At 39.4% G+C, this 27718-nt stretch overlaps 1 protein-coding gene across 3 annotated transcripts; it reads right to left on the bottom strand.

Moving 5' to 3' along the window:
- Positions 1-27432, bottom strand: adam11 (ADAM metallopeptidase domain 11). 3 transcript variants are annotated; one of them, XM_074618880.1, is made up of 26 exons: positions 26922-27432; positions 26366-26517; positions 22527-22603; positions 21945-22011; positions 14628-14710; positions 13563-13620; positions 12287-12350; positions 11378-11538; positions 10175-10249; positions 9941-10012; positions 8069-8235; positions 7547-7631; positions 7277-7367; positions 6740-6791; positions 6307-6406; positions 5862-5933; positions 5335-5427; positions 5120-5200; positions 4957-5007; positions 4812-4875; positions 4535-4640; positions 4300-4419; positions 3783-3951; positions 3552-3663; positions 2093-2183; positions 1-503 (listed from the first exon to the last, which is right to left on the bottom strand). In XM_074618880.1, the coding sequence occupies exons 1-26, from the start codon at positions 26977-26979 to the stop codon at positions 464-466; spliced, it is 2361 nt and encodes a 786-aa protein (XP_074474981.1). In that variant the 5' UTR covers positions 26980-27432; the 3' UTR covers positions 1-463. The 3 variants fall into 3 exon arrangements, with proteins under 3 accessions (XP_074474981.1, XP_074474982.1, XP_074474983.1); XM_074618881.1 differs by having other exon boundaries at positions 11390-11538; XM_074618882.1 differs by lacking the exon at positions 2093-2183 and having other exon boundaries at positions 11390-11538; positions 26922-27431.
- Positions 27433-27718: the final 286 nt, after the last annotated feature.

Genomic DNA, 27718 nt, shown 5'->3' with positions numbered 1-27718 from the left:
TTAAAAGAGGCATTCACATTTTATTATTGAAAGTCTTATGAAATTAACATTACAAAGTCAACACTGCAGCTATACTCTAGAAATGGCAGCCAAGTTAGTGAGGGGGACACATGCAATACAAATAATAATGAAGCAAACTAGGATTATAGATTATTGATAATGATGTTTAATACAAATAACTAAAATTATGATTAGGTTGTGTGTATTTTAAAAGGCCCATCTATGGAAGGGTATTGCAAACTAGCATAGGCAATATAAATGCTGTGGTATGTGTTCATGCTATATAATTGATCATATACATTAGATACAAAATGTGTGAAAGATGTAAAATGATGCCTTAAAAGCAGGTGACCGATAGATGTGTGTGGGTTTAGAAAAGGTGCTCAGAAGCAGATAATTATTATAAAACAGATGGCATCATAATGAACGGTGATTCAACACTCTGATAATGTTTTCAGGATCACTACTGAAAGGCGGGATCGTACCTTCCTCTCCGGATGTTCCTGGATCCGCAGTGAGGCGGGAACAAGACGGAGGGAGCAGACAAAAACAGACAGAGAAACCAGTGAAGTAGAAAGACAGATAAGAATATCAACTGTGTTGTTTCATGTGCGCAAGAAGCAGAGTGAGTAAGAAAAGAAACATGCAATGAACCCAAGGCCTTGAAAGCACAGCATCAAAGAGGCATTTGTTATTTTTGTTATGCAGAAAAGTCTACTATCAAGCAACTTGCAACTGCAGCATCCATCCAGGCAGATCTGCCGCTACCATACGAGGTAAATCACGAGATTAAGGCAAAAGATTACAGTCGCAGACAAGCGTTTTAGTTTGTTTGCATCCTGCAGGCATGCCACAGCAAAGCTAACATGAGGCGAGACAGCATTGAATAAAACAAACTGCAGAAAGAAGATCCAGTCGTGCAGAGAAGAACATGGAAAGAGCTTGTTAATCCATTTCTATATCTATATCTATGTATTATTTTTATAGGATTGAAGGAAGTATGCATCATTACTCCACTGATTACACTCCTACAACACTGTCAGACTCACGAGAGATGGATTAAAAATCTCTTTTTTTTTTTTTTTTAATGCAACACATTCTTCCTCCTTATCAAAACCTGGCACCTACATTACCCACAATGCAACTCGACCACCAACAGTTCAGTTGGAGACTGGCTACAGAGGCCTGGTAAGCTCACGTCTTTCTAACTCCACACACAGATTTATTTTCAATTTCAAACTTGTAGTCTTCAACCCCAACAACCGCTAAGTTCCCCTTTAAAATATACACCGTATCGGGGTGAGAGTTTATAGCAGTTTCACATCAATATAGTCTATAAAATGTCTAGAAATAGCGAATAATACTAGTCACAAGTTCCCAGACACCAAAGTGACGTCCAAAACGACAAAAGATATTCAATTCATATTGATATAAAACAGAGAAAAACAGCAAATCATCAGTTTTGAGGAGCTGGAACCAGAGAAAAATTACTTGAATAGGGCTACAACTAACTAAATATTTTTATTACTGATTAATCTACTGATTATTTTCTTGATTAATCGATAAAAGACAAAGAAAACCAGAAAATATTCATATTTGAAAATGTGAGGCCGGTTAATTTTTTGCAAATTTTGCTTTAAAAAAATTACTCAAACAATGAATCTATTTCTGTAAAATAATTGATTATTTGACCAACTATTTCAGCACTAGTTCAGGATTTAGCTCATTACAACTGATACAAATTTAGCTTTTACAGTCCACTTAAAGTCTTACAGATTTTAGCAAATTAAATACATATTATGCATATTGCAAAGTGGCCAATCATCTCATGCCATCAAAGAGCTTGCTAGCAAAAAAGGACTAAACAGGGTTTGTAAGTACTTTCATTCACGCTCCTCTAATAAAAGCCACAGATAGAAACCGATCTACCGCCCGTCCACCAGTGTTACTAATAGACCGACGTGGTCTCTGGATGTGAGTATGGATCAGACAACAAGCAGAGGAGCATTCAGCAGCGAGCCGCAGGCATGTGTGTTAGCTGACAGAGGAACACAGCAGGCACACACAGATGGAGACATGCCAGAGCTCTTACTTAAATCCCCAGCCAGTTCCCCCCAGGACTATCGCTGCCACCAGAATTGCACCGGCGACGGAACCTATTATGATATTGGTACCACTGGGACCTGTGGGAGTGAAGGAGTCAACCAGTGAGGGGGAATAAATAAGAAAACAAAAGCAGTGCTGAGAACCAAAAATTAGAAATACTTTTGGTTATCTTTTTTTATGTGTTGTATCTCTGTTGACTGTATAAAGCATCAAAACGTAGTTAAGATCTGTAAAACACTTTCAGCCGACATGGAAAAGTAGAAGAACACGTTATGATAACTGCTATCAAGATGGAATTGTGATTTGATGCGAGAGTCCTAGGTGGGAAAATATCCTTCAGCCTCCATGTCCTGCACCATTTATTTTTAATACTGAAATCTAGTGAAAAGATACAGTGAAAAAGGTGTTGAAATATGTACAAGAACGAGTGACCCGTTCAATAAAACACAGCCTGTAAATTGCCAAATATGATGCTTATTTTGCACATTCTGTAAATTCATATTTCTTTCTTCTTATTGTTGTAAATTTAAATTAATATGTTTTTTTCATTTGCTTTTATGCTTTATATGTGTATTTTTAGGTATTTTGTGTCTCACTGCACTCTTTAAACACGCTGTAATTCACACATTTGAACCCCTTTCATTCACATATATTTCTATTTTGTGTGTTAATTGTTTTTAGTGTTGCTAATGAGACGTAACAATTCTACTTTTTCTACTATTTGCACGACAACTACCCAGAAGCCTTAGGACATTGTTCAAGTTTAATTTTAACTTACAGAAAATAACTACATAAAATGACTAGCGGTTGTATGCCTCCGCCAACCTGTCAAGTTGCAGTTTACATCCATGTCTGTCCAAAATGTCACCACTTCATCATTTTATCCTGTTAGACATTTGTATTAAATTCTCAGAATTAATGTATTATTGTATGAATGTAAAATTAATTTTTCAATTTAATCAATTCCTCCTTGATTCCAGGTGGACATTTGTGCCAAATCTGAATAAATTCCCTGAGATATCACGTTCACGAAAATGGGAAAGACGTGAGGACACATTGATCTTTGATCACCAAAATTAAATCAGTTCATCCTTGAGTCCAGGTGGACGTTTGTGCCAAATTTGAAGAAATTCCCTCCAGGCGTTCCAGTGATATCGCGTTGACGAGAATGGACTGGACAGACCAATGGAGAACCCGAAAACACGTCGACGCAGAGGCATTATGACATTGTTTAGTTTTGTAGTGAGATGCAGATCGCAGTTTTCAGACCATCCTGTGTGGACAAATTGTATTTTGTTTCTTTGGGGGGAAAATGAGTGACTTTTGAATTACTTTTGTTTTATTCATATTTTTCTATCACAGCAGGTTCTTTTACAGATTTGAGGAGCAACTGTACTGTTTCTGTCAAAGGGACTATGTGGAGGTTTACTGCTCAATGTGGTTACCTCTGTATTTCTCTGGGTCTGAAGGGGTGGGGATGATGATTGGGTCAAACACGCTACAGTCCTTCCCAGTGAAGTCTGAATCGCAGATACACTTCACCTCGTTGCTGCAAGTCTGCGGAACGAAGACAAGAAAATTGAGTGGATGCATTTAATATCATGTTTATTATCCACAAAACTTTGTTTTCCACCAGCAAAACTCAGTGACAGCAGTGACAGCAGTGACAGACTCACCCCGTGGTGGGAGCAGATGCGTGAGGACGAGGAGCCCGGGCACGTGCTGAGGTTGAAGGTGGTGACGGGGAGGCAGCGACGCTCCAAGCACATCATGTTTGGCCCGCACGGCGTCCCGTCCTCCACGTAGCCCATATCCAAGCCGTCATCCAGCACCGCATGTCCGCCCCTGCAGGTCAGACGGTGACATAAAATCATCACTTATTTGTTTCTGATAGTACCGTTTGATGAAGTCAAGGCAAAACATTATTTGTATAGCACATTTAAAACAACCGCAGTTGACCAAAGTGCTGAACAGGCACAAAATACAAATGAATACAAAGCAAACAACAATAAAGGAAAAAAATAAGCACATAGTAAAAGAAGATAAAGTCTACTTTAAGTAAACTAAAATACAAATCCACAAATCTTTCCAACATGTAGTTAATCCAGATTTGGTTAAGCAGCCTGCTGTATTTGTTTAATCGTTGAAATTGTTGTTCAAACCAACCAAGCTACCAGAGAGAAGCTGCCTCACCTGCAGTCCAGGTATCTGTTCTGGTGGTGGATGGTGAGACTGGTGAGCCTCCCCTGCAGTTCACCGAACCTCGGCCTGTCTGTCAGATTGGTGCACAGCAGCAAACCGCACAGGACGTCTCTGATGGACACAAGGGAGAAAATAAAAAAAATTAAAATTAAATATACAAAAAAAACATGCAAGATTTCATATAGCAAAATTAACATGTGTTATGTGTATCATGCTGTTCACTCACTGCTTGTTGCACTGCACCCATCCCTGACCGCTGGAGTCCGGCCCACAGTTTCCTTTCTCTGTGCCCTCAGAGTTCAGCTTTTCATAGCAGAACCTGTCGGCTGAGTCTGACAAGAGAGAACACTCACTTAATACATTGCAACCCAATGCCCTCGCTTTAATTGTTACAAAGCTCTTCACAGATCTTTATAAAAGATTCATAGATGTGAGGAATGAAATTTTAACCATCAGAGGGCCATGCATTGAGAAATAAAGCTCAATATCCAATGCAAACCTACTGTAGCCCCACAGCGTTCTGCACTGGCCGTCTCTGGTCTTACAGCGACCTCCGTAACACCGACCCTGAGGAGGAGAGGCAAAATGAGAAATATGTTTTATTAAATGTAACACATTAAATTAATTAAATAAATAGCATGACATTACCTGTCCAGCATCACACATGTAGCCATCCAGTTTGTGGACGTTATGAGGACACTGCAAGAGAGACAGAGAACATTATCTGTCCGCTCACCATCACGGTTGGTTTCACATGCCTGAATTCTTTGAGCATCTTGATAAATGTACTGTGTATTGGAGCCTCTTTTACCTGGCTGGTGTCTCCCATGCAGGTCTCGGGGATGTCACAGTCGTTGACAGCGTCACGGCACGTCACCCCTCTCAGCTCGTGCTGTCACAAACAACCATAGAAGAAGAGGGCAGGTGGAGGATGGAATGGAGCAGGTGAGAGTATAAAGAGTCAATCAGGGCCTTAAGAATCAGCGACAAACTATCCAGTTAAAGAGATGTGTTAAAGCAGCTCACCTTGCATTCCCTGCAGCACAGCCCGTTGCTACACATGGCATTATGGGTAAGGGTGCACTTCTTACAGCAGTTGGCTCCACTCCGTGCACACTCCTATAGGTCAGAGAGGGTTTATAGTACATCTGTAGATCATGACTGTCAGGGTGTTTTGAACACATATAGCTGACTACACTTGCAAAGACAGAGGGATTGTGGGCAAACTTAGACCCCGGGAGTGTTCCCAGTTACGCCGTTTGTTCATTGAGAAGGATTTCTTCTAAACAATAACAACAAAATGTATTTTGAATATAAACCATGGGCTCTCCTTCATGATACAGGGAATGATAACTATCCTATGTGCAGCTCCACTTAAACTGAAATGTTCTGGACAGGTTGGAAAAGATGTGACTGGTCGTTACTGGAAGTCTCAGCTTTTCCAACCAGGCTTAAGGCTGAATGGCTGATTAAATTAAAATCGGTTCAAATCAGTCCTTATAGTCTGTGTATAAGACAAGCAATAAGAAATTAGTTAATTCAAATGTGCTCACCACTAGTGATCCACAGTCACATTCCTCTCCCGGCTCCACATATCCATTTCCACACTCTGAAGCGTCCAACAACTACAGGAGAAAAAAGTATACTTGTAAAACAACACATATCACCAGAAAACGGACAATGAAAATACATTCAAACCAATTTAACTTTGATAAAAACAAAAATCGATATTTAAATCACACACACAACACCGCTGTATCATTCTGGAGATCACAAACATTTGCTTTGTATTCTCGATTTGAAATATAGGTGTGTGTTTTACTAATGTAAAACATGTCTTTAAAGTAAGTGGATTTGCTTTGACTGTTCATCATGTCACAAATAAAGTCAAGAGTTAAGAGAGCAAATGAAAGAAGATAGCCGAAGCCTCAGCGTTGATCTATGGATGTGATTAAACCCCCAGCAGAGCCTCTCTGATGATGACCGACCACCTCTCACCTTGCTGGGCTTGTTGAAGAGACAGCTGCCTCCTCCCTGCTGGAGGAACCGCAGGTACTCGTCTATACTGCAGCGAGAGAACTTCCTGGGCAGGTAGTAACTAAATAATACAAAAGAAATATACAGAAATCACTCATTATTACATTTGCTTAGCAACATTTGCAATATGATAACCAGTCAACTAAAACGTTGTTTATATTTGGGTACTTTTACAAGCTACATATACAAGGCACATTTGATACTCCCAAAAAAAAAAAATCATACACAACTTGTCAATTACACTTTGGATGCTTTACGGAGACATATTTGACAAAAATAAAAGTGAGTGGTTGTCGAATACGTCTGTCTATGTACACTCCTGTTTTAACTGAGAATTATTTCTTAATGTACTACAGGTCACTCATTCATTTACTGTAAATTAAAAAGTGCGTACCCTGTGTCCTCCATGATACAGCCCAGCCATGGGTCTGGACACCTGCAGTCTCCTGGACACACAAACACACAAAAACCCATTTCAAAACAGGTGATGACTGCACACAACAAAACATTTTTGAGCAACTCTAATGTCACCACTTGAGGGAGCTGTTATTACGGCAGAGTTGGAGTGTTTTCATTTCTCAGAGATTAATTTAGTACAATCAGCACGTTCTCTGTGGAAAATCAAATGAGTGCTCTGTAATACGTTTACACTACTTGAGTTTGGTAAAAGACAGATTGTAGATATAACAGGGCAATACAATTTAGAATGTTATTTTACTTTGCTTAAATAACTAGATATTGCAGAAAGGAACAATTAAAAACAGGAAAAAGTATATACAGTATGTATGTATGGTGGACACCAGTATGTAAAGTAAAAAGCTTGTATGGCACATTTCCTTTTAACGCCTCTGTGTTTGAGTCATATCAAGAGAGATTGTCCTTCTATGACTCCTTGTGCAGGATCTCAATGTCTGCAGTACGTTGGACTCACCTGCAGCCAGTCGCTCTTTGTTCCTCAGCATGCCGATGTTCTGGCCGAGACTCTGACTCAGTGTGATGGCCATGGGGCCCACACTGCCAAACTGAAGACATACGAATAAATCAAGTTAATGAAAACAGCTAAAAGGAAGAGAGACTAAACCAACCTGAGTTACAGACTCATGAGAACGATTCATTACTTCTATAAAACACCGTTTTTATGAGGTTCATTGGACAATGATTTGCAGCTAATGTCTCCAATCTATAAAGTGTAAAGTCTCACCTCATTGATGCCTCCACCCCTAGTGATGGAGCAGATGCCGCCGATGTAGGCCGCCTCACTGCGGCTGCTCATGAACGTCCTCCCACTGTAGTGAAGACAGGGAGACTGCTATAATAATAAGCACAGGAGGAGGAGGAAGAGGAGGAGGACGACAGAAACGTAGAAGAAGAAGACATAGAAGGACAAGATGAAGGAGAAAGAGAAGAAGAAGAGGAAGAGAAGGAAAAAGAAGACAAAACAAAGAGTAAGGAAACAGAAGACGCCAGAGAAGGAGGAGGAAGAGGAAAAGAACAAGAAAGAGCAGGAGGAAGAAGAAGAAGGATAAAACAAAGAGAAGAAAAAGAGAAGGAGAAGACAAAGGAGAAGGAGGAAGAGGAAGAATAAGAAGATGAATGATAAAACGAAGAAGAGTAAAGAAACAGAGAAGAAGAAGGAAGAGGAGGAGAAGAAGATGAAGGAGACAGAAGAAGAAGAAGATGATGATGACACCAACAACAACTAAAATCAGGAGACTGAACCCACGAGAAGAGGTGAACGGCGTCGCAGCGTTCCTTGATGCTCTCCTTCCTGTACTTCATGAAGTCACGCAGGGTGAGCAAGGCGTCATCACCCACGGAGATCCTGTTTTCAGAAGACCAGGTTTCCATGGCCACCAGGACGATGCGAGTGTTGAGCTGCTCCTTGTAGATCTGGAAACAATTAATAATAATAAAAAAAAAACATTCAGATAATTAATCTTTTGTCCTTTTGTCAGTTATTTACCATCGTCCCTCAAAACAATTGAAGCAAAAACTGATTGACAGAATAATAAATAAAAACTAAACATTAGCTTAAACATGCATGTGTGAAAGTGAATATTATAATGATCAGAAATGTCGTCTTGGAAGATAACAACACTCTGAATGACCTCAAAACAAACGTAAAATTAAATACAAATTCAGGGACAAAAGTGCTAAGGACTGATCTAATAGTTTTGGGGGGTTTTTTAAACAAAATTTTACCATAATAAGAAATATTTTTAAGTGTTGAGTTGACATAAAATCTCAGATTTAGCCCCTATTTCTATTTATGGGGAAAAGGGGTAAGAAAAAAAACTACAAAAAGTTTCCTGTTGTCCTGAAAAAAAACTCAGATCTTGAGGAGTTAAGTGAGAGTTAAATACTGCAGATGATGGAGACAGTTGAATCCGTCTACCCTTAGACATGTGAGTGGGAAGAAAGCAGGCAGCAGTCGGTTGCCATGGAAACCAGCATCACTGTGTGTTTGTCCCCAGTCAGTGAAGGGTTTCCCGTCCTGCTGCTGCCACAGCTGAGGACACACAGTTAATTTCCTGCACTTCATTTGGTTGTTTTGGGAAGTAATCATGTCTGATCAGCTGTACCATTAAATACACAAAAAGCTCATTATATATATATATATATATATATATATATATATATAAATATAAATATGATGCAAACAGCTCAGTGATTTTAGGTAAAGCCTCAACTCATCACTGTATTCCAGCACAGATTCTCCACCTTCTTAAAAGCGTAGGCTGAAACATTGGAAATATCTATTTATAAAGCTATCCTGGTTAAACCTCTCTCCAACCTTTATATAGATATATATATATATTATTGTATAGAGTAAACTTTGCAACCGCTGCCGCATGATGATGCAAATTTAAAGGAGTTGTTAGACGTTAAAGAATTTGAAATACAAGATCAACGTGGAACTACTTCATTGGTAACTATCTCTTGAGAATTAATTCTTTCTTTCCACAAAAATAATAAACATATTTTAATATGCAATGATCTTTAAGAACGCATTTTCACATTTTTTGGTACCCAATTAAGAACATCTCACCACATATATAGGTAACTGGGCGACATCAATCCTCCGCATTTATGTTTATTGTGTTTCTACTGTGTTTAGTGTTTCTCTTTGTATATATTGCGCTGAAATTGATGTTGATGCAACTTTTAATACCTTGAAATGTAAAGATTGGGTGGGAAAAAAATGGGCTTAATTCATATTAACTAGATTTATATACATTTATATCACATGTTTATTTATTTATACATTTACAAACATCATATAAAAATGGATGAAATAGGAAATAACCATTGAAATCATTCATATTAAAAAGACCCTGTTTAATGATGATGAGGATTCAAGAGATGATAGCAAATTTTTGGCGTTTAAAAGACGGTTAAAAATAACATCAGACAGTAAACTAGATTGTTTGTGAATAAGAGATGGCGGCTGTCCCACTCAGGAAAAGTTTCATCTGCAGGGAAAAAGCTCTGAAATGTGGCGACTGTCCCGAGTAAGCACCAGAGACTCCCTACAATAGATTCACTATGAAGGGGTGCCATGGTTAAAAAAAGACGACAGGAAGAGGAAGCTCACCGCGTCGGCCATGTTCACCACCGCTTTGGCAAAGTTCTTCGTGTGACTGGTCGACCGTCGGAGCTGCACGAACTAACACGAGAGGAGAGGACAAAAATACAGAGTTACTGCCTTTCAGCTGATTATAAAAAGCCTTATCAGCTGATTAAAATTCAAATTTTAATGAGAGCCACACTCACTTATTATTCATGCAGCAGTTACAGATAAAAAAGTAAAAAGAAGCATCACACCTACCAGTTCATGGTCGTTGACCACCATCAGCTCGATGTACTTGGTCTCTGTCTGGACGGTGCGCTGACCTCGCCGCACCTGGAGAGGACAAAAGAAATCCACAGAGCCAAAGTTTTGAGTCCGCTGTCATAATCACCTTCACACAGGACAAACATAAACACAATGTACACACACACACACACACACACACACACACACACACACACACGCTGATGAAACTCTAGTCTTTGTCCTTGAGAGGGAAAAACAACTTGGAGAGCAACAGTGATTCTTATTCATTAAGCACAATATTGTTCGGCATTTGAAAAGATAAAATGCAGCTTCTGTATTAGATTACTTCAGGAGTGTAACAAGAAAGAAAACTAATTTTAAAGCCGCTGAAAACTTCAAATCTTTTTCTCGGTAACATTATATATGCACGACTAAATAAGCAGTCAAAGTTTAAAATAAATATCCTTAGGTATTATTATTTAGAAAGATTTTAACCAAAGACTATAAATAAGGAGTGAACGTAGTCACCGTGATGTATTTTCTTGATTAATCGATTAGTTGTTTGGTCTATAAAATGTCAGGAAATGGTGAAAAATGTCAATCAGTGTTTCCCCAAAGCCCAAGATGATAACGTCCTCATATGTCTTGTTTTGTCCACAACTCAAACAATATTCAGTTTACTGTCATAGAGGAGTAAAGAAACCAGAAAATATTCACATTTAAGAAGCTGGAATCGGAGAACTTAGACTTTTTTTTCTTTAAAAAATGACTCAAATTGATTAATCAATTATCAAACTAATTGGTGATTAATTGAATGGTTGACAACTAATCAATTAATCATTGCAGCTCTAGTTAGATAAACCATGCCTGGTAAAACCAACATCTTCAAACTTCACAACCTCAGTTTGTGATGCATGTAATGCTTTCTGTTAGAAATCTACAGTCCAAGCCTCTGTTGAGTAATTTTCTCAGATTTTAGAAAGCTCCTCCAGACATATCAGACTTCTCTTATTAGCATGAAAGCGGAGACAAGCTATTAGCATGCATGTGGAAATTTGGCATCATCTGACAGACGTCTCTGTAAAATATTAATTGTGTTTGAATATCTTAACTCTGATGTTTCCCTCATGATGCTGCAATGCATGTGACATGTTCCTGGCAGGGCCTTCTGTGTGCGTGTGTGTGTGTTGGGAGAAAGAGACTGATATCAGCCACCTGAAAACTGACTTGTCTTTTTGAGCGTCTCAGGCCTTCGATTAAAAAGGGCTTCTTCTTCTCCTCCTCTTTAGACCAGTCGTCTCCATCCTTCAGCTCACCGTCTCCTTCGCCGTGGCCGTCTGTCTGCCCTGCGGGCCTGGTGCTGTTCACGGAGCATCCTGGGAAACATGCAAAGAGTAAGTGAGAGAAAAGTGGCGAGTCATCAGTCCGGGGATGGATGTAACCATGTATTTTAGTCCACTGATCTGCAGGAGAAATCAATATCACAAAGCCAGCGGAGGAGAGAGGAGGAAAGGGGGAGAGTAGAACTGGCCAAATGGGAAGAGAGAGAGAGAGAGAGAGAGAGAGAGAGAAGGGTGAGGAGGAACGGCAGGGGGTTGGGTAACAGGAAGGAGGAAGGGAGGCGAGTGTCAGGGACAAAGAGGAGAGGCGGAGAAGAGGCAGCCAAATGAGACATTTAGCAAGGACGAGGAGGGCAGCTGGACAACCTGAGGAGGACGCTGTATGCTGCAGAGTGTGTTTGAGAAAAGCAGCCAAAAAACATTCTTGCCCAATGTCCAGGACGAGGCTGAACATGTCGTCTCCAAACAAGTAACCGCAAGCAGCTTTCGTGCTCATCAGTAACAAGCTGCATCCTGCCGGCTTTCGTCAAATCTAATCTTTTAACAGCAAAACAACAACCAAATATGTGCCAGTTTGACAAGTCTATAAATTTGTATTATAGCTTGATTTGTGCGGCAGGTATTTTGTCACTGAGGATTAGGAATTAGAGACGGGGGTTTTGTTTCCATCAAACTTTTATTGTTGCATCAGGAGGGACTGAGATATCATCAGTTACAGGGGAAAGAAAGTAACAGTGAGGAGGGTCAGTGTGCAGTTTCTCTGTTAGATGGACGGTGGTCCTACCTGGACAGGGAGGTGGGAAGAGGTCAATGTCCGGCATACGGTACATGATGTGGTCATTCTGCTCCTGAAGGAGAGAGAGAGAGTCATTAGTTTGTCTTATTTCTGCAGCTGAAAAGGTCTAAAAGTTTAGAAAAAAATGTTTTAATAGCTTTTCTGAGCTGCTTGTTTTAAATCAAAGACGCACGTGGAGACGCATTCTAATGCCAGGTGTGAACAGACGTATTTAAAGCTGTCCACTTGTGATCGGATCAGGAATAAAAAAAATGAGAAGTTAAAAAGTTTTACTAAACTAAAACTTCACCTCAAGCCAGAAAAAAAAAGGCCAGACAGCAGCAGATGTGGGATCCGGTCACAAGGAAAGATGACATTGGTCTAAAAAAAGGTGTGCCAGACAGTAATCAGCAGAGGTGAAAGAAACTGCAGAACTCTTCCCTGTGAAAGAGCGTGACTATGTAGACCTGAACAAATCACACTTATAACACCATACAAGCCTTGAAATGACTTCACATCCTGAACTTTTAGTCCACAGCTTCTCTGTGTGAGAAAGCGCTGCCGTGTGCTCTGAAGTACAGATGGATCAACGGGAAGGAAAAGTGCTCTGATGCATATTTAAATCAATCACTGGGCTGTCATAATGGCAATAACATTGCTGGACACTGTGGTACATTTGAGCTGGGGATAAATACTTTATGAAAATGACCCATCTCAGATAGAGAGCCGAGGAGAGAGGGAGTTTGGAGATGAGCTGGGAGGCTATTGATCCATCTCTCCAGTCTATGTAATTGAGCTGTACTTCGATTACTGTGGGCCTTAATGGAAAAAAATGCTCAGCCTCTTCCACTCTAAACACTTTCTCCCCTCTACCTTCACTCACTCTGTTATACATCCATTTCTTTTTAATACTACCTCTATTCTAAAATCAAATTGTGTATTTTTTTAAAGATCTAAAAAGCCTATTTTTTTGTCGATTTGAAATTCCTCCTCTCTGCCTCTGTGAGATGATGATATGAGACAGGAGATGTGTTTCAGTGCGGGATTAAGTGTCAACTCAATAGTTTCCATACAGCAGCTCAGAGATAGAGTAACACCGTCTGGACTGACGGTAAGTCATGGAGACGGAGAGAGAGAAAGCGAGACTGTGGGCGACATATTTTGTTGAGTTTGAACAATTGGTGCAAGTTTTGGGAGAAATTTTTTTCACACAACCTTGTTGCTGCCTTGGTTAGATGCCAAGAAATTTGATACGTGTGTGTTTACAACTAATCTGTTGACTCACCTTTCCACTGCCAACAGGTTCAATCCCGTACGAGAAGTTCCCATCAGAAAACATCCCGCTGAAAAACACCAAACACAGCAGCATGTTGTAGTTTGTCTGAGGATGATTGGGTCAGTGTATTTATTGTTTTTTAAAAAATTAATAGCTTGAGATTTGGGGGAATATGTTTGTTGACTTTCTCTCGTACAAAAAGTGTAAAAACAACAATTTTACGAGGGGATATGTAGCAAACTATTTCATGGCTTTTTGTACGGATTAAACAAACCAGATATAACGTGTTAATTATAGATAGATAAATGTAATTTATTTTTTATCCCAAATTGGGAAATTATTGTGTTACAGCAGCAGGTTATCCAGGTATTGCACAGGAACAGTAAATATACATATCAACACTAGAGATAAACATCTATTAAATATCTATAGAATACACAATATAAAGTATATATTAAATACACTATACATATACCAAGCTACTATAACTAAACATAAAAATATAAAATATGAACATAGGATAACATACTATAAACATTAGCAAAGTGTGCAAATTATTATTATTATTATTTTTTTTCACTTTAGTTTTTATTGATGTTTTTCAAGGTTACAAATTTTTTAATTTAATTTTATGATATAATAATTAGTGAGCTTCAGAGGTGCTGGTAGGTGGATTTTGTTGGACAGAGGCTAGCAGTTTCCCCCCGTTTCCAGTCTTTATGCTAAGCTAAGCTAAAAGATAAGCAGCTGCTGGCTCCAGCTACATAGTTACTGTACAGGCGTGCAAATAAGAGAAAGAAAAATAAGAGCAAATAAGCCCACTTGTTAAAATGTTGAACTATTCGTTGAATTTTTTTTATGTGTAATTTTCTACTAAACTAAAAAGGAGAAGAAGAAAAAAGATTTTCTACTTGATAACTTTGTAGAAAATCGACACGGAGCTCCCAAATGTGCATTGGGCAAATTTACAGCAAGTCTTTCAACATTTGAATCACATAAAAACACCAGACTTTGGGTCCTGACTGAGTCTAGATTAGATGAAGTGACAGCATTAACTCAAAGTACTGGACTCACTGTAGGCCGTGGCAGGTGGACAGAGCCGCCCAGGAGCCCGGCAGCCCCCGAACACAGCCATGGTAGTAGCAGTGCTCTCCTCCCTGGAAACAAACCATAGATTACACAGTGAGACACTGAACCGACTGAAGGATATCAATGACAACTGTACGACTCCGGGAAAACCTACACCTACAGAGGCTGCAGCTGAGTTGAGTTTCACCGAGGAACAGCTGTGTATACATGTGTTTGAGTGAACGAGAGAGCAATTAGAGTGCAACAAGGACAGGGGTCAAGTGGGAGAAACTTAGCGATGCACTCTGGTTTCAATGTAAAGTAAGTGTAAGCATGCACACTTTTCCTTCAAACGACAGTTTTTCGTAAGAAATTCAGCTTTGTGCATGCATTGCCCTCGACATTGGGAGAGTGAAAACTCATTGTTTTGATTTAATGAGTGAATTTGGCAACAATTTCAGTTTCCTGCAGCACAAAAATCAAAGAGTATCGCAGTCGGATCTCAAGGTTACAGAGTGTCTATACTGTAAGTTGATACTAACTGGACGCTGGACCTCAAAGAATGACCTCTCACTTATAAAGAAACCTGACTATAATGTGTTCTTACAGATGCTAATGTGTTTCTAAATCAGAAAACAAAATCACAAAAACATAAAAAAAAAAAAAAAAAAGTAATGTGTAGATTAACTGAGTTTGTTTGTTGTAATTATACTGCATTCTGTTGCTGTTGTAAAGTTGACAAGTAAATTGACTTCCTCGGAGTGGTCTTTTAATATAGGATAAAATGACAAACTTTGGAAGCAGGGTGCACAGTTAACACTTTACAGTATCAACTTAAACGGATACCTTCACCTGATTATTCATAATCAGGTGAAGTGGCTGCGACTGGATGACCGTGTTTTGAATATAGTGTTTCCACGCTGCCTCTCACAGTACAGGAACGATCAGATTACGACAATCGGAGAGGAGACTTTCGGCTGTCAGTCAAACAACACGTGCGTGTTTAAATGTGAGAGATAACAAAAGTTGTTGAGAAGAAAATAGACTTTGCTTGGCAGAGAGAAATACACTCGGGAGAAGATTCTCTTTTAATCAAGCAGGTTTCATAAGTGGATGGAGATTACAGTATTGTGTCTGTGTTTGGAGCTACAGAGTGTGTGTATGCATGTGTGTGTGAGTGTGTGTGAGAGAGGGTCAGTTTCAGGTGTTTGTAATGAACCCCAATAAGTCATGTCTGAGCCACCTGAGCCTGCTGTTGTCTGGCGCAGCTGATGGACCAAAAAGAAAAGCGGCGACGTGGAGCCGCTGCTCTTCATGCTCGGTCAACCTTTACTCCGAGCTCCCACTCAAACCTGAACAATCTCTCGGACGTCCCTTCAAATCAAGTACGAACTCGCAAAATAATATTCCCCCCTTACAAATAAGACTTTGCATGCTTTTTGTGCATTAAGTGGCTTCATGATTGGATCTTATATGGGCTACTGTACTGGGTTCACGGGGAGGAGGACTCTAAAATTTCTGCTTCAAGCTAAAATCAGAGTGCAACATGGGGAGCTTCAGATGAAGCTGTGTCCATCACACAGAGAAGGACGCACAGCACTGGTTTGTTTTTGATTACAAGCGGGGGGAGGGTGGTGTTAATGCATTTTGTCTGTCTTTACACTGATCTGATTGCACTAAGGCTGTTAAAAATTGCATTAATGTCTGTACACAATTTCATGGCAATCCATCCAACAGTTGTTAACATATTCTGGACCAAAGTGATGCATCAACTGATTCTCGCTGCTAGTGTGGCTAATAATTAGCAGTAGCTTAATGTTTAAATACATTTCTAAGTCTAGTCACATAGAGTCTGACGGTTAACTAAAACTAATAACCCAGTATTTTTCATAGAGCTTATTTAGATTCTGTGCCATTAGTTCATGTGTTGAGAAAGAAACAGGCTTTAATCATTCATACCGAATAGTGAGACAGCCCACAGCACTTAGTCCGGGGCAAGATAATAAATAAATAAAAAGGTAGGATTACAAGGCTAAATGGAGGAAATCAAATTGCCTAACACAGCAGACACACACTCTGACTGTGAGTGCGCTTCTCAGACCAGATGTATACGCTTCAAATAACGGCCACTCACTCGCGCAGAGAAACCATGTTTTATAAGAAATGATGGATTAAACATGAAATATCATGAGAGCTGGAAGGACAGGGACATGAACGCACATTAGAAGTGAGCGACTATATGGAATAAAAACTGCTTGCGCGAACAAATAGAGGCAAATAAACAGTTACGTCCCAGAGAGACGAGGATTAAATGTGACATTAGAAACTAACCGAATTAGAAAAGCTGGAGTTGACTTGATGTCTGGAATTTGACTCAGCGTTGTTGGAAAGGTAATGAAACAATAGGAGCTAATGTAAAGTGAAAGGAAGACGAGACGGAACAAAAGCATCAATAAGGAATACAAGACGTCCTCAGTGAATAAGAGAAGCATTTTTCCAGATAAAATAAAGCCTAAAACATATTAAAGAGATTTAAATTAATGAGAATAGTGAACACAAATCACCCTTCGGATTGTGTCTGATTGAAGCCAATTCATCATCAATGCCCAGGGATTGAGATTATTATCTAATATGCAAAACTGCAAGGTGATAAAAGGGTGTTAACATTGTCTATCAGTGTGTTAGTCTGTAAATAATATGATTAGTACAGAGATGAAGCTCTGTATTTGTATCAATCAGAATGTCAGGAATAATTCTAACAACTTAACACAGACATGCATATATATATATATATATATATATATATATACACAGTATATAGCATATACACATACCAGTATACTGTATGTATATATCCATACACAAATCCACAAAAATACAGGACATCTAACAAAACCACCAGTACAGCAATTGAATATTTAACACGCATACAATCCATCCCAACCCACCAATTAAATAAATAAAAAATAAAATAAATTGTATTGGTTGAGGATCATAATATGGTGATACACCTCAGTGCATCTTATATTATTGTATATTTTAAATAAAAAAAAACAGACTTGGACGTTGCAGAGGGCTACTTGCGGTTCATCCCCAGCCGCTTCCATCATATCCTATTGACATCTTGTGTTTTCAACCAATCACAATATACGAAAGAGTTTGTTGGTGCTCAAAGAGCACTCAAAACTGATTTTGTATTTTCAGAAAATAAAAGACTAAGAAATCAAAACAACAAGTATTCAGCAGGACACTGACAAATATACAGTATATAAACAGCTTCAATCAATTCCATCCTCGCCCCTAATTCAATTCCTCTTTTAGTCGTGTGTCATTGAGATTCAATCCGAACGAGTCGGTCACCAGCTCAATGCAATAGCATAGATCCAAAGGGACCAATAAAAAAAAAAAGTGACACACAAAGGCAGGAGGAATTTATTGGCGCGTCAATAAAACTAAATAAATCAAGATGGAGATGGTGGTGGAGGGGGAGGGGGCTGCATGCAACGAGTTCTCAGTCCAGCATGCAGAAAATGAAATGACCATATGAGCAATTTGTGCATTTCTAATGTGTGATTCCTCCATAGATGCATGAAAGTGTTTGTATGTGCATCAGAAAATGTGCAGGTATTTACATATGGTTAATTCATGTAGCGGCTCAGACATACAAATATATAATGTTAACTGACATCTGCCATTTTATAATCAGAAATGTGCAACATCAGAGCCAATCAGACGCAACTATTCATCCCAACAATAGGATGCTAAGAAATAGCCATTCAGACATAAGTGAGCGGAGGGGTATTCAGTTGGTTGCAATCTACAATAACTATTAACGGCTCATTCTAAGGTAACAAAAACAGACACTAATAAATCCTACCATATTAATCTGAATTTCATCTATATTCTTTATAGACATCTTTATGGTTTCCAAAAAGAGACTGTTCCACATATGTGGCTTTGCTTCACCTGACAAAACATCCACAGCATTTGACATTAATGAATATATTTGTACCATATTCCTAATTCTTTCAAAAGCTGTTCATACAGAGATTAATGTAACTTTACTAAGTAAATAAATTGTATTTATGGTTAAAAATGTATACTTCGCCAAGGTGTTCCTCAAGGATCCATTCTTGGGCCACTATTATATATATAAAAATATCAAAAAGAAATCCTATGTTATTATTTTCAGTGGCAAAAGGACATATTGTAAACTTGTAGAGTCCAACAGATTGAGGCCAACACCATCACCAATCTGATTCAATACATTGGTCAATATTCGTTTTACACATTAACAACATTTTCAGGAGTATCCTTTAAATTTGCTTATTAACCAATTTTGACAAGATATAGTATAACCGTTTTACAGTTGAAAAATAAACCTGTCTGTGCTGTCTGGTGGACTAATTTATCGATAATGCTCTAAAAACTTTGTCCATGATCTGTCACGAGAATAATAAAATGCTCCAGGACTTAGCTTCCCAAACATTTTACTAATTTATGGGGGTCTTTTTCTCAAAAGGACATGTACCTTTAAGTTCTACAGAACATACTCATATACATCTTTGTATATAATTGTTTTATATTATATAGGTAGAGAGATAATTAAATCAATCTTTTTCCTCCCCCTGCACACAGCATCCCTTCATTTGTTTAATTTCAACCTGTGTAAATGAACTCAATAATTGCTCCAATATTACACATCTGGTTGCAAAGGTCAGGGCAGAGGGGTGGTTGTAAGATTTGGTTTAGTTGGTTCTGGAAATGGACATGATTTGAATTCCCCTCACGACACGACAAAATAGACCCACGCTGCTGCTGCTGACTGCTGGTACCCATGGCAACCATCTACTGATTGGTCAGGTGGTCGTTGGCAGAGACAAAGAGAGTGAATGAGGGAGAGGTAGAGAGAAAGGGACAGAGAGAGGGAGGGACAGAGACTAAAATAAAGCAGAGGATACAGACAGAAAGAGACCGTCTCTTCCAGATGTTCTTCAGTCTTGTAAACAATCTAGACCATAACATTATTGTGGGGCGGTTTACTCAGATTTATAATGCACGACAGATCGGTCCATGTGCAAGCGCAGCCAGACAGCTGTTTTTGGATACCAAAATGTCAGCAGGATGTGTGGAGTGATGGGTGGAAGAAACCACACTATGCAGCAAAACACATGAGCTGAAGCAAAACATCTTCACAGCCCTTTACACTAGCCTCTAGACATTCAAAAACATTTCCTGTCTGAATTGCAGGAGAAACAAGCTCTGCTGCTATTGGTTATTGATTCTGTTCAATTTCACTCAAGGGGATACAATCACTGGAAACAATACACACTGGACATAAAAGCTACACTGCTGTACGCAGTGGCACAAAATCAATTTCTATAAAGATTGGCTGTGATGGAAAACTATCTCACTGACTTTTATTAAATTCTGATAGAAGGAGAGGGTGTCAACATTGGCCAAGAGCTTATTTAAAGGAATAGTTGGTCATTTGGGAAATACGCTTTATTATTTTCTTGTCGAGAGGTAGAAGAGAAAATCAATACCGCTCATGTTTGTATGGTAAATATGGGTTGTGTCTAGAAGGTAACCCGCAAATTGCGAAAACTTGCAAAAATGTGCAGAAAAATCTTGCAAGACTTGCTGCCCGACAACCTATCATAACCTTAACCATTCCAGGTCAATGCCTAAACTTTAACCATTCCAGGTCAATGCCTAACCTTTAACTATTTCAGGTCAATGCCTAACCTCAACCATTCCAGGTCAATGCCTAACCTCAACCATTCCAGGTCAATGCCTAACCCTTAACCATTCGAGGTCAATGCCTAACCTTTTACCATTCCAGGTCAATGCCTAAACTTTAACCATTAGAAGTCAAAGCCTAACCCTTAACCATTCGAGGTCAATGCCTAACCTTAACCATTCCAGGTCAATGCCTAACCTCAACCATTCCAGGTCAATGCCTAACCTCAACCATTCCAGGTCAATGCCTAACCCTTAACCATTCAAGGTCAATGCCTAACCCTTAACCATTAGAAGTCAATGCCTAACCCTTAACCATTCGAGGTCAATGCCTAACCTTAACCATTCCAGGTCAATGCCTAACCTCAACCATTCCAGGTCAATGCCTAACCCTTAACCATTCAAGGTCAATGCCTAACCCTTAACCATTCAAGGTCAATGCCTAACCCTTAACCATTCCAGGTCAATGCCTAACCCTTAACCATTAGAGGTCAATACCTAACCTTAACCATTAGAAGTCAATGCCTAACCTTTAACCATTCGAGGTCAATGCCTAACCTTTAACCATTCCAGGTCAATGCCTAACCCTTAACCATTAGAGGTCAATACCTAACCTTAACCATTAGAAGTCAATGCCTAACCTTTAACCATTCGAGGTCAATGCCTAACCTTTAACCATTCCAGGTCAATGCCTAACCTCAACCATTCCAGGTCAATGCCTAACCCTTAACCATTCAAGGTCAATGCCTAACCCTTAACCATTCCAGGTCAATGCCTAACCTTTAACCATTCGAGGCCAATGCCTAACCTTTAACCATTAGAAGTCAATGCCTAACCCTTAACCATTCCAGGTCAATGCCTAACCTTTAACCATTCCAGGTCAATGCCTAACCTCAACCATTCCAGGTCAATGCCTAACCCTTAACCATTCAAGGTCAATGCCTAACCTTTAACCATTAAAAGTCAATGCCTAACCTTTAACCATTAAAAGTCAATGCCTAACCTTAACCATTAGAAGTCAATGCCTAACCCTTAACCATTCGAAGTCAATGCCTAACCTTTAACCATTCGAGGTCAATGCCTAACCTTAACCATTAGAAGTCAATGCCTAACCTTAACCATTAGAAGTCAATGCCTAACCTTTAACCATTAGAAGTCAATGCCTAACCTTTAACCATTCGAGGTCAATGCCTAACCTTAACCATTAGAAGTCAATGCCTAACCTTAACCGTTCAAGGGCAATGCCTGAACTTAACCATCTTGCGAGAGTTTCCCAAATAGCGGGTTACCTTCTAGATATGACCGTAAATATGACCCTACAGGCAGCAGCTGGTTAGCTTAACTTAACATAACGACTGGAACCAGCTATCCTGGCTCGGTCCAAAAGGAACAAAATGATTAAATTAAACAAACAAGATAAAATGTGTTAATTAGTGAGGTTTAGATGTGGTTTAGGTAGATAAAATATTGCTTACTGCTCAGACAGTAGAGGTAGTAACAATCTTCTCCTCCAACTCTCGGCTAGAAAGTGAACAAGCTTATTCCCCAAACATGTCAACAATTTGTATGAAATGGTCTTACCATATTCTGTGACAGCTGCCCATCCTCGTCATAGTGACGCTCCACGTAGTCTGTAGACAGCAGGTTGCTGAAGAGAAGAGGAAGAAAAAAGTGAGAAGAGCAATACTCATTCTAACATTTAGTTTCAATCTGAATTCAATAATTGTTTGAAAAAACAAGACTGCAGCGCTGTGTGACCATTAGCAGCCGTTATTGGTCATTATTCTGGAGTGCTATTTAACAGAATAACATTATGACTTGCGTGAATCTAAATCAACAAATGGCTGATTCATAAGTAAAACCAAAATGTGTGAAGATTCATTTTATTCTAAGTGTTTATAAAGCCAGTGAAAGGTATTATATAAATGCAGTCCAAAGGAGCAAAATGTGTTGAGTGAGAGGAGGGGGAGGGGAGGTATACATTGAGCCTGCAGCCATTCCGTTAGGATGCCAACACACAGGACATACAGTACAGAACTGCAGGTGGGCGGGAGAGACGGATGAAGGAAGTACGGTCATGTCGGCGACTGCTGTAAACAAACCCTTAAACATTGTTTGTGGTGCAGCTATGTGTGAATGCTTTGCAGGCATGTGGCGACTTACTGGTTGAGTTCCAGGTCAAGGATGAAAGACGTGCCGAAGGCCTCCACCAAGAAGCTGCTCTGGGCCAGATGGACCGGCTGAGGGAGGGATGGAGAAAGAGAAGGGAAAAAAACAGGAACTGAGATTTACATTTGATTACATTTACTAAGATAATGATGCAAGCAGCAACAAAAACTCCGACTGAATCTTATTGGGTGTTATTGTGTTGATGGTAGTTTATAGTTTGTTCACTTCAGGAAATCAATTTAATCATTAGAAATCAATGGCCTTATTTGACCAATTTCAAGTTTGTTACGCTTAGTCCTGATTCATACTGCAGCTATACAGGATGTACTATATATATATTCAATAAATAAATAGTAGGGCTGTCAATCAAAATATTGAATCGCGATAAAATTGCATGATTGTCCCTGATTAATCGAGATTAATTGAATTTTTTTTATCTGTTCAAAATTGTACCTTAAAGGCAGATTTGTCAATTATTTAATACTTTTATCAACATGGGAGTGGGCAAATATGCTGCTTTATGCAAATGTATGTATATATATATATATTATTGGAACTCAATTAACAACACAAAACAATGATAAATATTCTCCAGAAACCCTCACAGGTACTGCATTTGCATAAAAAATATGCTCAAATCCCAACATGGCAAACTGCAGCCCAACAGGCAACAACAGTTGTCAGTGTGTCAGTGTGCTGACTTGACTATGACTTGCCCCAAAACTGCATGTGATTGTCATAAAACGGCCATGTCTGTAAAGGGGAGACTCGTGGGTACCCATAGAACCCATTTTCATTCACATATCTTGAGGTCAGAGGTCAAGGGACCCCTTTGAAAATTGCCATGGCAGTTTTTCCACGCCAAAATTAACAAGAGTAAGAAAAAATGCCCAAAAATCCAATTGTTATGTTTTCGAGGTGTCCCTGGAGCTCTTTTACCACCATCAACAACTAGTTTTACTTTTTCTTTTGGTATTGTTTAATAAAGTGCCTAATAAAAGCACACAATTTTTTTTTATTTTTTAGTATGCATACTTATTGTTTGGAGTATACTTTATTATGTTGCTTTTCTAATCTGATCCCACTACATACTCATTTGGGATTAGTATGTCGTATGGAGTTGGGACACAGCTTTAGTGTTGTATTTGCATTTATTCGTCTTTAAGGGATTCATGAGTTTTGTACTGCAACACTGCACTCCAATGCATTATCAAGTCAATTTTAAGTTACTTTATCTATGAAGCCCATAACCACACATTTGGCTTTTCAAATCGGTGCGCACTCCCTCTATCGTTAAACCTTCAATTAGGAAAAGAAAAGAACCTTTAACTGGACTTTAACTGCATGTACAGAGCAGACAGAGGAAGCAGTAGTGAAATGATTATACGGAAAATGTCTACATCTCTCTAAGTCAAGGTCATGCATTAATTTTTGTGCTTCGGTTTCCTGGTTTATGTCTCACGGCTCTGTCTGCTGGGAGGGCAAGTATTCAGTTCACTGCTGGATAAACAAACATGAAGATTTCCAGTGATGTGCATAAATAATACAGTACTTGGACGTCTAAAGCTTACTTTTAGATTAATAAACCATGCATCTTTAATTCATATCCCTGCTTGGTGTTGGAACCCAGACACTGATTCCAACAAATGACTCACTGCTTTGTCAAGTATTTCATGTTTTTCGGGGAAAAAGATGTGACGGAATAAGATAAGCAGAGAGTGGAGGAGGAAGAAGATTGATGGATATATATGAAATATTTTACAGTAAGTGTGCAAAGCAACAAAGACGCTATATAACGTCTTATTCCAGGAACCTCATCTATCCCAGAGGTGTTTTAGAATAATACTGGGTCTTGGGGCTCATCAGCTCTTTGTAACCTTGCTCCAAGGTGAGCCTCATCCCCATTATAAGACGGAGCTCTGTGGTGGCTCCCACCAGTACTTACTGGCCAAGCTGCAAGGCAGCTCTCATTAGTCTTGCCATGCACTCTCTGCAAACCACTTAGTATCAATCTAAACCTCCACTGGGTCCATATACAGTACAATAAAAGCCCACAATGGTGCCTGTGAGCAGAGATAAGAATGCTGCATCAGAGCTCTGACTGTGGAGATTTTTTTTATTGTATTCTTTTATTATTATTTTAACATCAAATCCCAAATATTCAATTGTTACACACCATAAAGTATCTCAGCTCAAGACACTGAATCTTTGAGTCGATAGACACAAATATGATGAAATTTAAAAAAAAAAATTAGTATAAATGGAAAATATTTGCCATCTTCTCAAATGTGAGTAGAAGCTAATTGCTGTTGGTAGGCTCTGGTAATTTACGATGGGCAGTTGCCATTACTTTTTTGACATTTTAACGACTAAAACATTGATGGATTAATGAAAAACAAAATAAAGATAACACACTAACATGCTATTTAGTACGCTAAAACAGTATGTGAGATATTTTAGTATGTCCGAAACCTTAATATGAAACCAATAGTACGCTAATGCATACTATTTACGGCGAAATATTACAGTATGCAATGCTGGACTACTACGGCGGCATAAATATCCCACAATGCAATGCGGTAGCGACGACAACGTTCATGTCAGGCGTTGACTGACAGCCTTGTAACATCAATGACACTTCAATTTAACCGTCAGTATAAGATTTCACTTTGCTTGAAGTAATATATATTTTAAATTAATTCAGACTTTCACAAACTGTTGTTTTGGTCACATGAGGTTGGCACGGGTTACCATGGTTACACGTCTCCAACCGGCAAGACTTAAATTACTGCTCAGTGTATCTGAAAAGACACATACTACTGTTTTTTGACACAAAAGTAGGTTGAACGATTGTACACATATTGGGCATGTACTGTATAGTATGCGATTTTGGACGAAACCGGTAAATTTTTACGTAAACTTGCCATGTCAAATTAAAACAAAAGATTATTATGTAGTTTACGGCTAGTTGAGGGACTCTGAAGGCTGGTTCTACCTCACATTTAAATTCACATTCTGCAGCGTGGCAGCCCTCAGACTTCCCGGTGGAAAACAAACAAGCACACATCTTTCCGAGGGCTCCTACTGTCTCAGAAAAAGAGCGGTCATGAGACCGGCACGCTGCCCACAGAAGGGTAGCCGAAGGTCAGACCTGTGTCATATCCACTGACAGGCCTGCAGCTGACTGACAGACAGACAGTGTTTATAGTGAAGGTAATGAGAGAGGGCAAGTAGAGGTGTGAAATATAATCTAATGGACTGGAGAGGAGGAGGAGGAGGCAGCTAGAAGAGGGGGTGGTGGTGGTTTATGCCCTGCTGTGACCCGGGCAAGCTGGGAGGGGTAGGAGTGACAGACGTGACCTCAAGAGAGAGGACAAACAGGGGGTTAATCGGGTCAAGGTTACATCCAATGTTTCTTTCTCTCCGTTTTCCCTTTTCAACTCATTTATCTATTTATTATGCAATTTTTGTCCCCATTGTAATCTGCCCCAGATATTCATTGTTTTGATTTAAGGTCATTGGGTGGGGGAAGGGCGTTGCTTGCTGTACAGTGTGGAGACATACAATATACTGTACACGTTGAGATGGGTCTATACTTTATCGTCAGTGTGGATATAGTAAAAGCAATAAAAACTTGATAACCAAAAGAAAAAAGATTTAAGGGCCGGGACAAACTATCTAGCAAAATTATAAAACTAACATATGAACATTTAAAATGGAACTAATGTCTGTCCAGCATGAATACTTAGTCGATTTTAAGTTTCACTGACGGTTTGACACAGTACAATGTGATCATATGTGCTCAAAACAAGTTAACAGGTGTTAAAACTCACCTGAGCTCCGGCTGTGTGGTTTCTGACCCGGGTGTCCAGGCGGCTGTGGAGCAGCTCCTCCTGGGAGTGGATCTGTTGCAGGAGCCTCTTGGGCTGGACGACCTCTTCTGCAGGAGGAAGTCTTCCTTCCAGACTCACCCGATCCCTCAGACCTGCAGAGGACAACAGGAGGTTCAGTGCACAAGTAATAATAATAATAATAATAATAATAATAAATGTATTTATATAGCACTTCTCAAAACAGATGTTACAAAGTGCTTCACAAGACAATAAAAGCAGATAAATAAAGTAAAAGATATGGTAACTGCTAAAACACAACATCACAGAACATATAGATAATAATAATAGTAATAATAATAATAAAAGTGGTAAAATGGTAGGACAAGTTGATAAGTGAGTGTTTATGGATCTGAATGTGACGTTCAATGTCTTATTTCTGCAGGATTCAACAGCTCCTGGTGAGCTGCTTGCTGACTGACACAGGTGCAACAATTAGACTGGATGCAATTGCATGACAGAAAAACGCACAATTGCATGAAAGAAACGCGCTTCTTACCTGTCACGGTGCACCGTGCACACACTGCAGCGAACAGCAGGCATCTCACAGCGAGCATGGTGCTCACATAGTCCCAGGGATGTCCTCGGTGCGGCGCCGTTAAATGAACGGAGAGGAGCTGCAGCAGGAGGAGGACTGTTGTTGACAGTGAAGAAAAACACAACAGCGGGGTTCCTTCAGACTCAGCGCCCGCATTTCTCACCCCTGTCCCCGCCTGAAGCGCGTTAAAAGCCCCCTGAAGAGGCTCCAGTGCTCGGCTCCAGCAGCATGGTGATGGTGATCACACTCTCCTCTCTCGACCTGACTAGACTGAAGCTTGATTGAAGCAATGAGGCTGCAGGAGGAGCCCAATCTGGACAACAAGGAGCACGTGGGGCTTGACGGGGGCCCACCCACGCGCTTTGATGGGTCCAAAGCTCTGGTCCGGGGACCCAAGGTTGACCCCCTGATAGTAGGCTACACCTATGAATCATGAAATATTGTATTTCTGTCAGAATTAGGATGCATATTAATTATTTAAAGGAGAATGAAAATTGTATAATGCATTTGATATGATGCTTTAATAATCATCATATAAGCCAGGGGTCAGCAATCTTTACTATCAAAAGTGCCATTTTAGGCAAAAAATCTGTCTGGAGCCACAAAACATTTGAGTTTATAGTCTAAGTATATAGTACTTAGACTATAAACTCAAATGTTTGTCCCCTAATTCCGTGAGGGGAAAAAAAATAAATCTGATTTCCAGAATAAAGTCATAATATTATGAGAAAAAAGTCATAACTTAACGAGAAAAAAGT

This window comes from Sebastes fasciatus, chromosome 20 (assembly GCF_043250625.1).
Source record: "Sebastes fasciatus isolate fSebFas1 chromosome 20, fSebFas1.pri, whole genome shotgun sequence".
Taxonomy (NCBI): domain Eukaryota; kingdom Metazoa; phylum Chordata; class Actinopteri; order Perciformes; family Sebastidae; genus Sebastes; species Sebastes fasciatus.
This window is presented reverse-complemented; position numbering and strand designations above follow the sequence as displayed.

Bases quoted from the DNA above. Each gene is read 5' to 3' on its own strand.
- adam11 (XM_074618880.1), bottom strand. From the start codon at position 26,979: ATGCTCGCTGTGAGATGCCTGCTGTTCGCTGCAGTGTGTGCACGGTGC. The intron at 8,236-9,940 runs GTGAGCTTCCTC...AATTGTTTCCAG, and splicing joins TGGTGAACATGGCCGACGCG to ATCTACAAGGAGCAGCTCAA. The intron at 4,641-4,811 runs GTAGGTTTGCAT...CTCTCTTGTCAG, and splicing joins CAGAACGCTGTGGGGCTACA to ACTCAGCCGACAGGTTCTGC.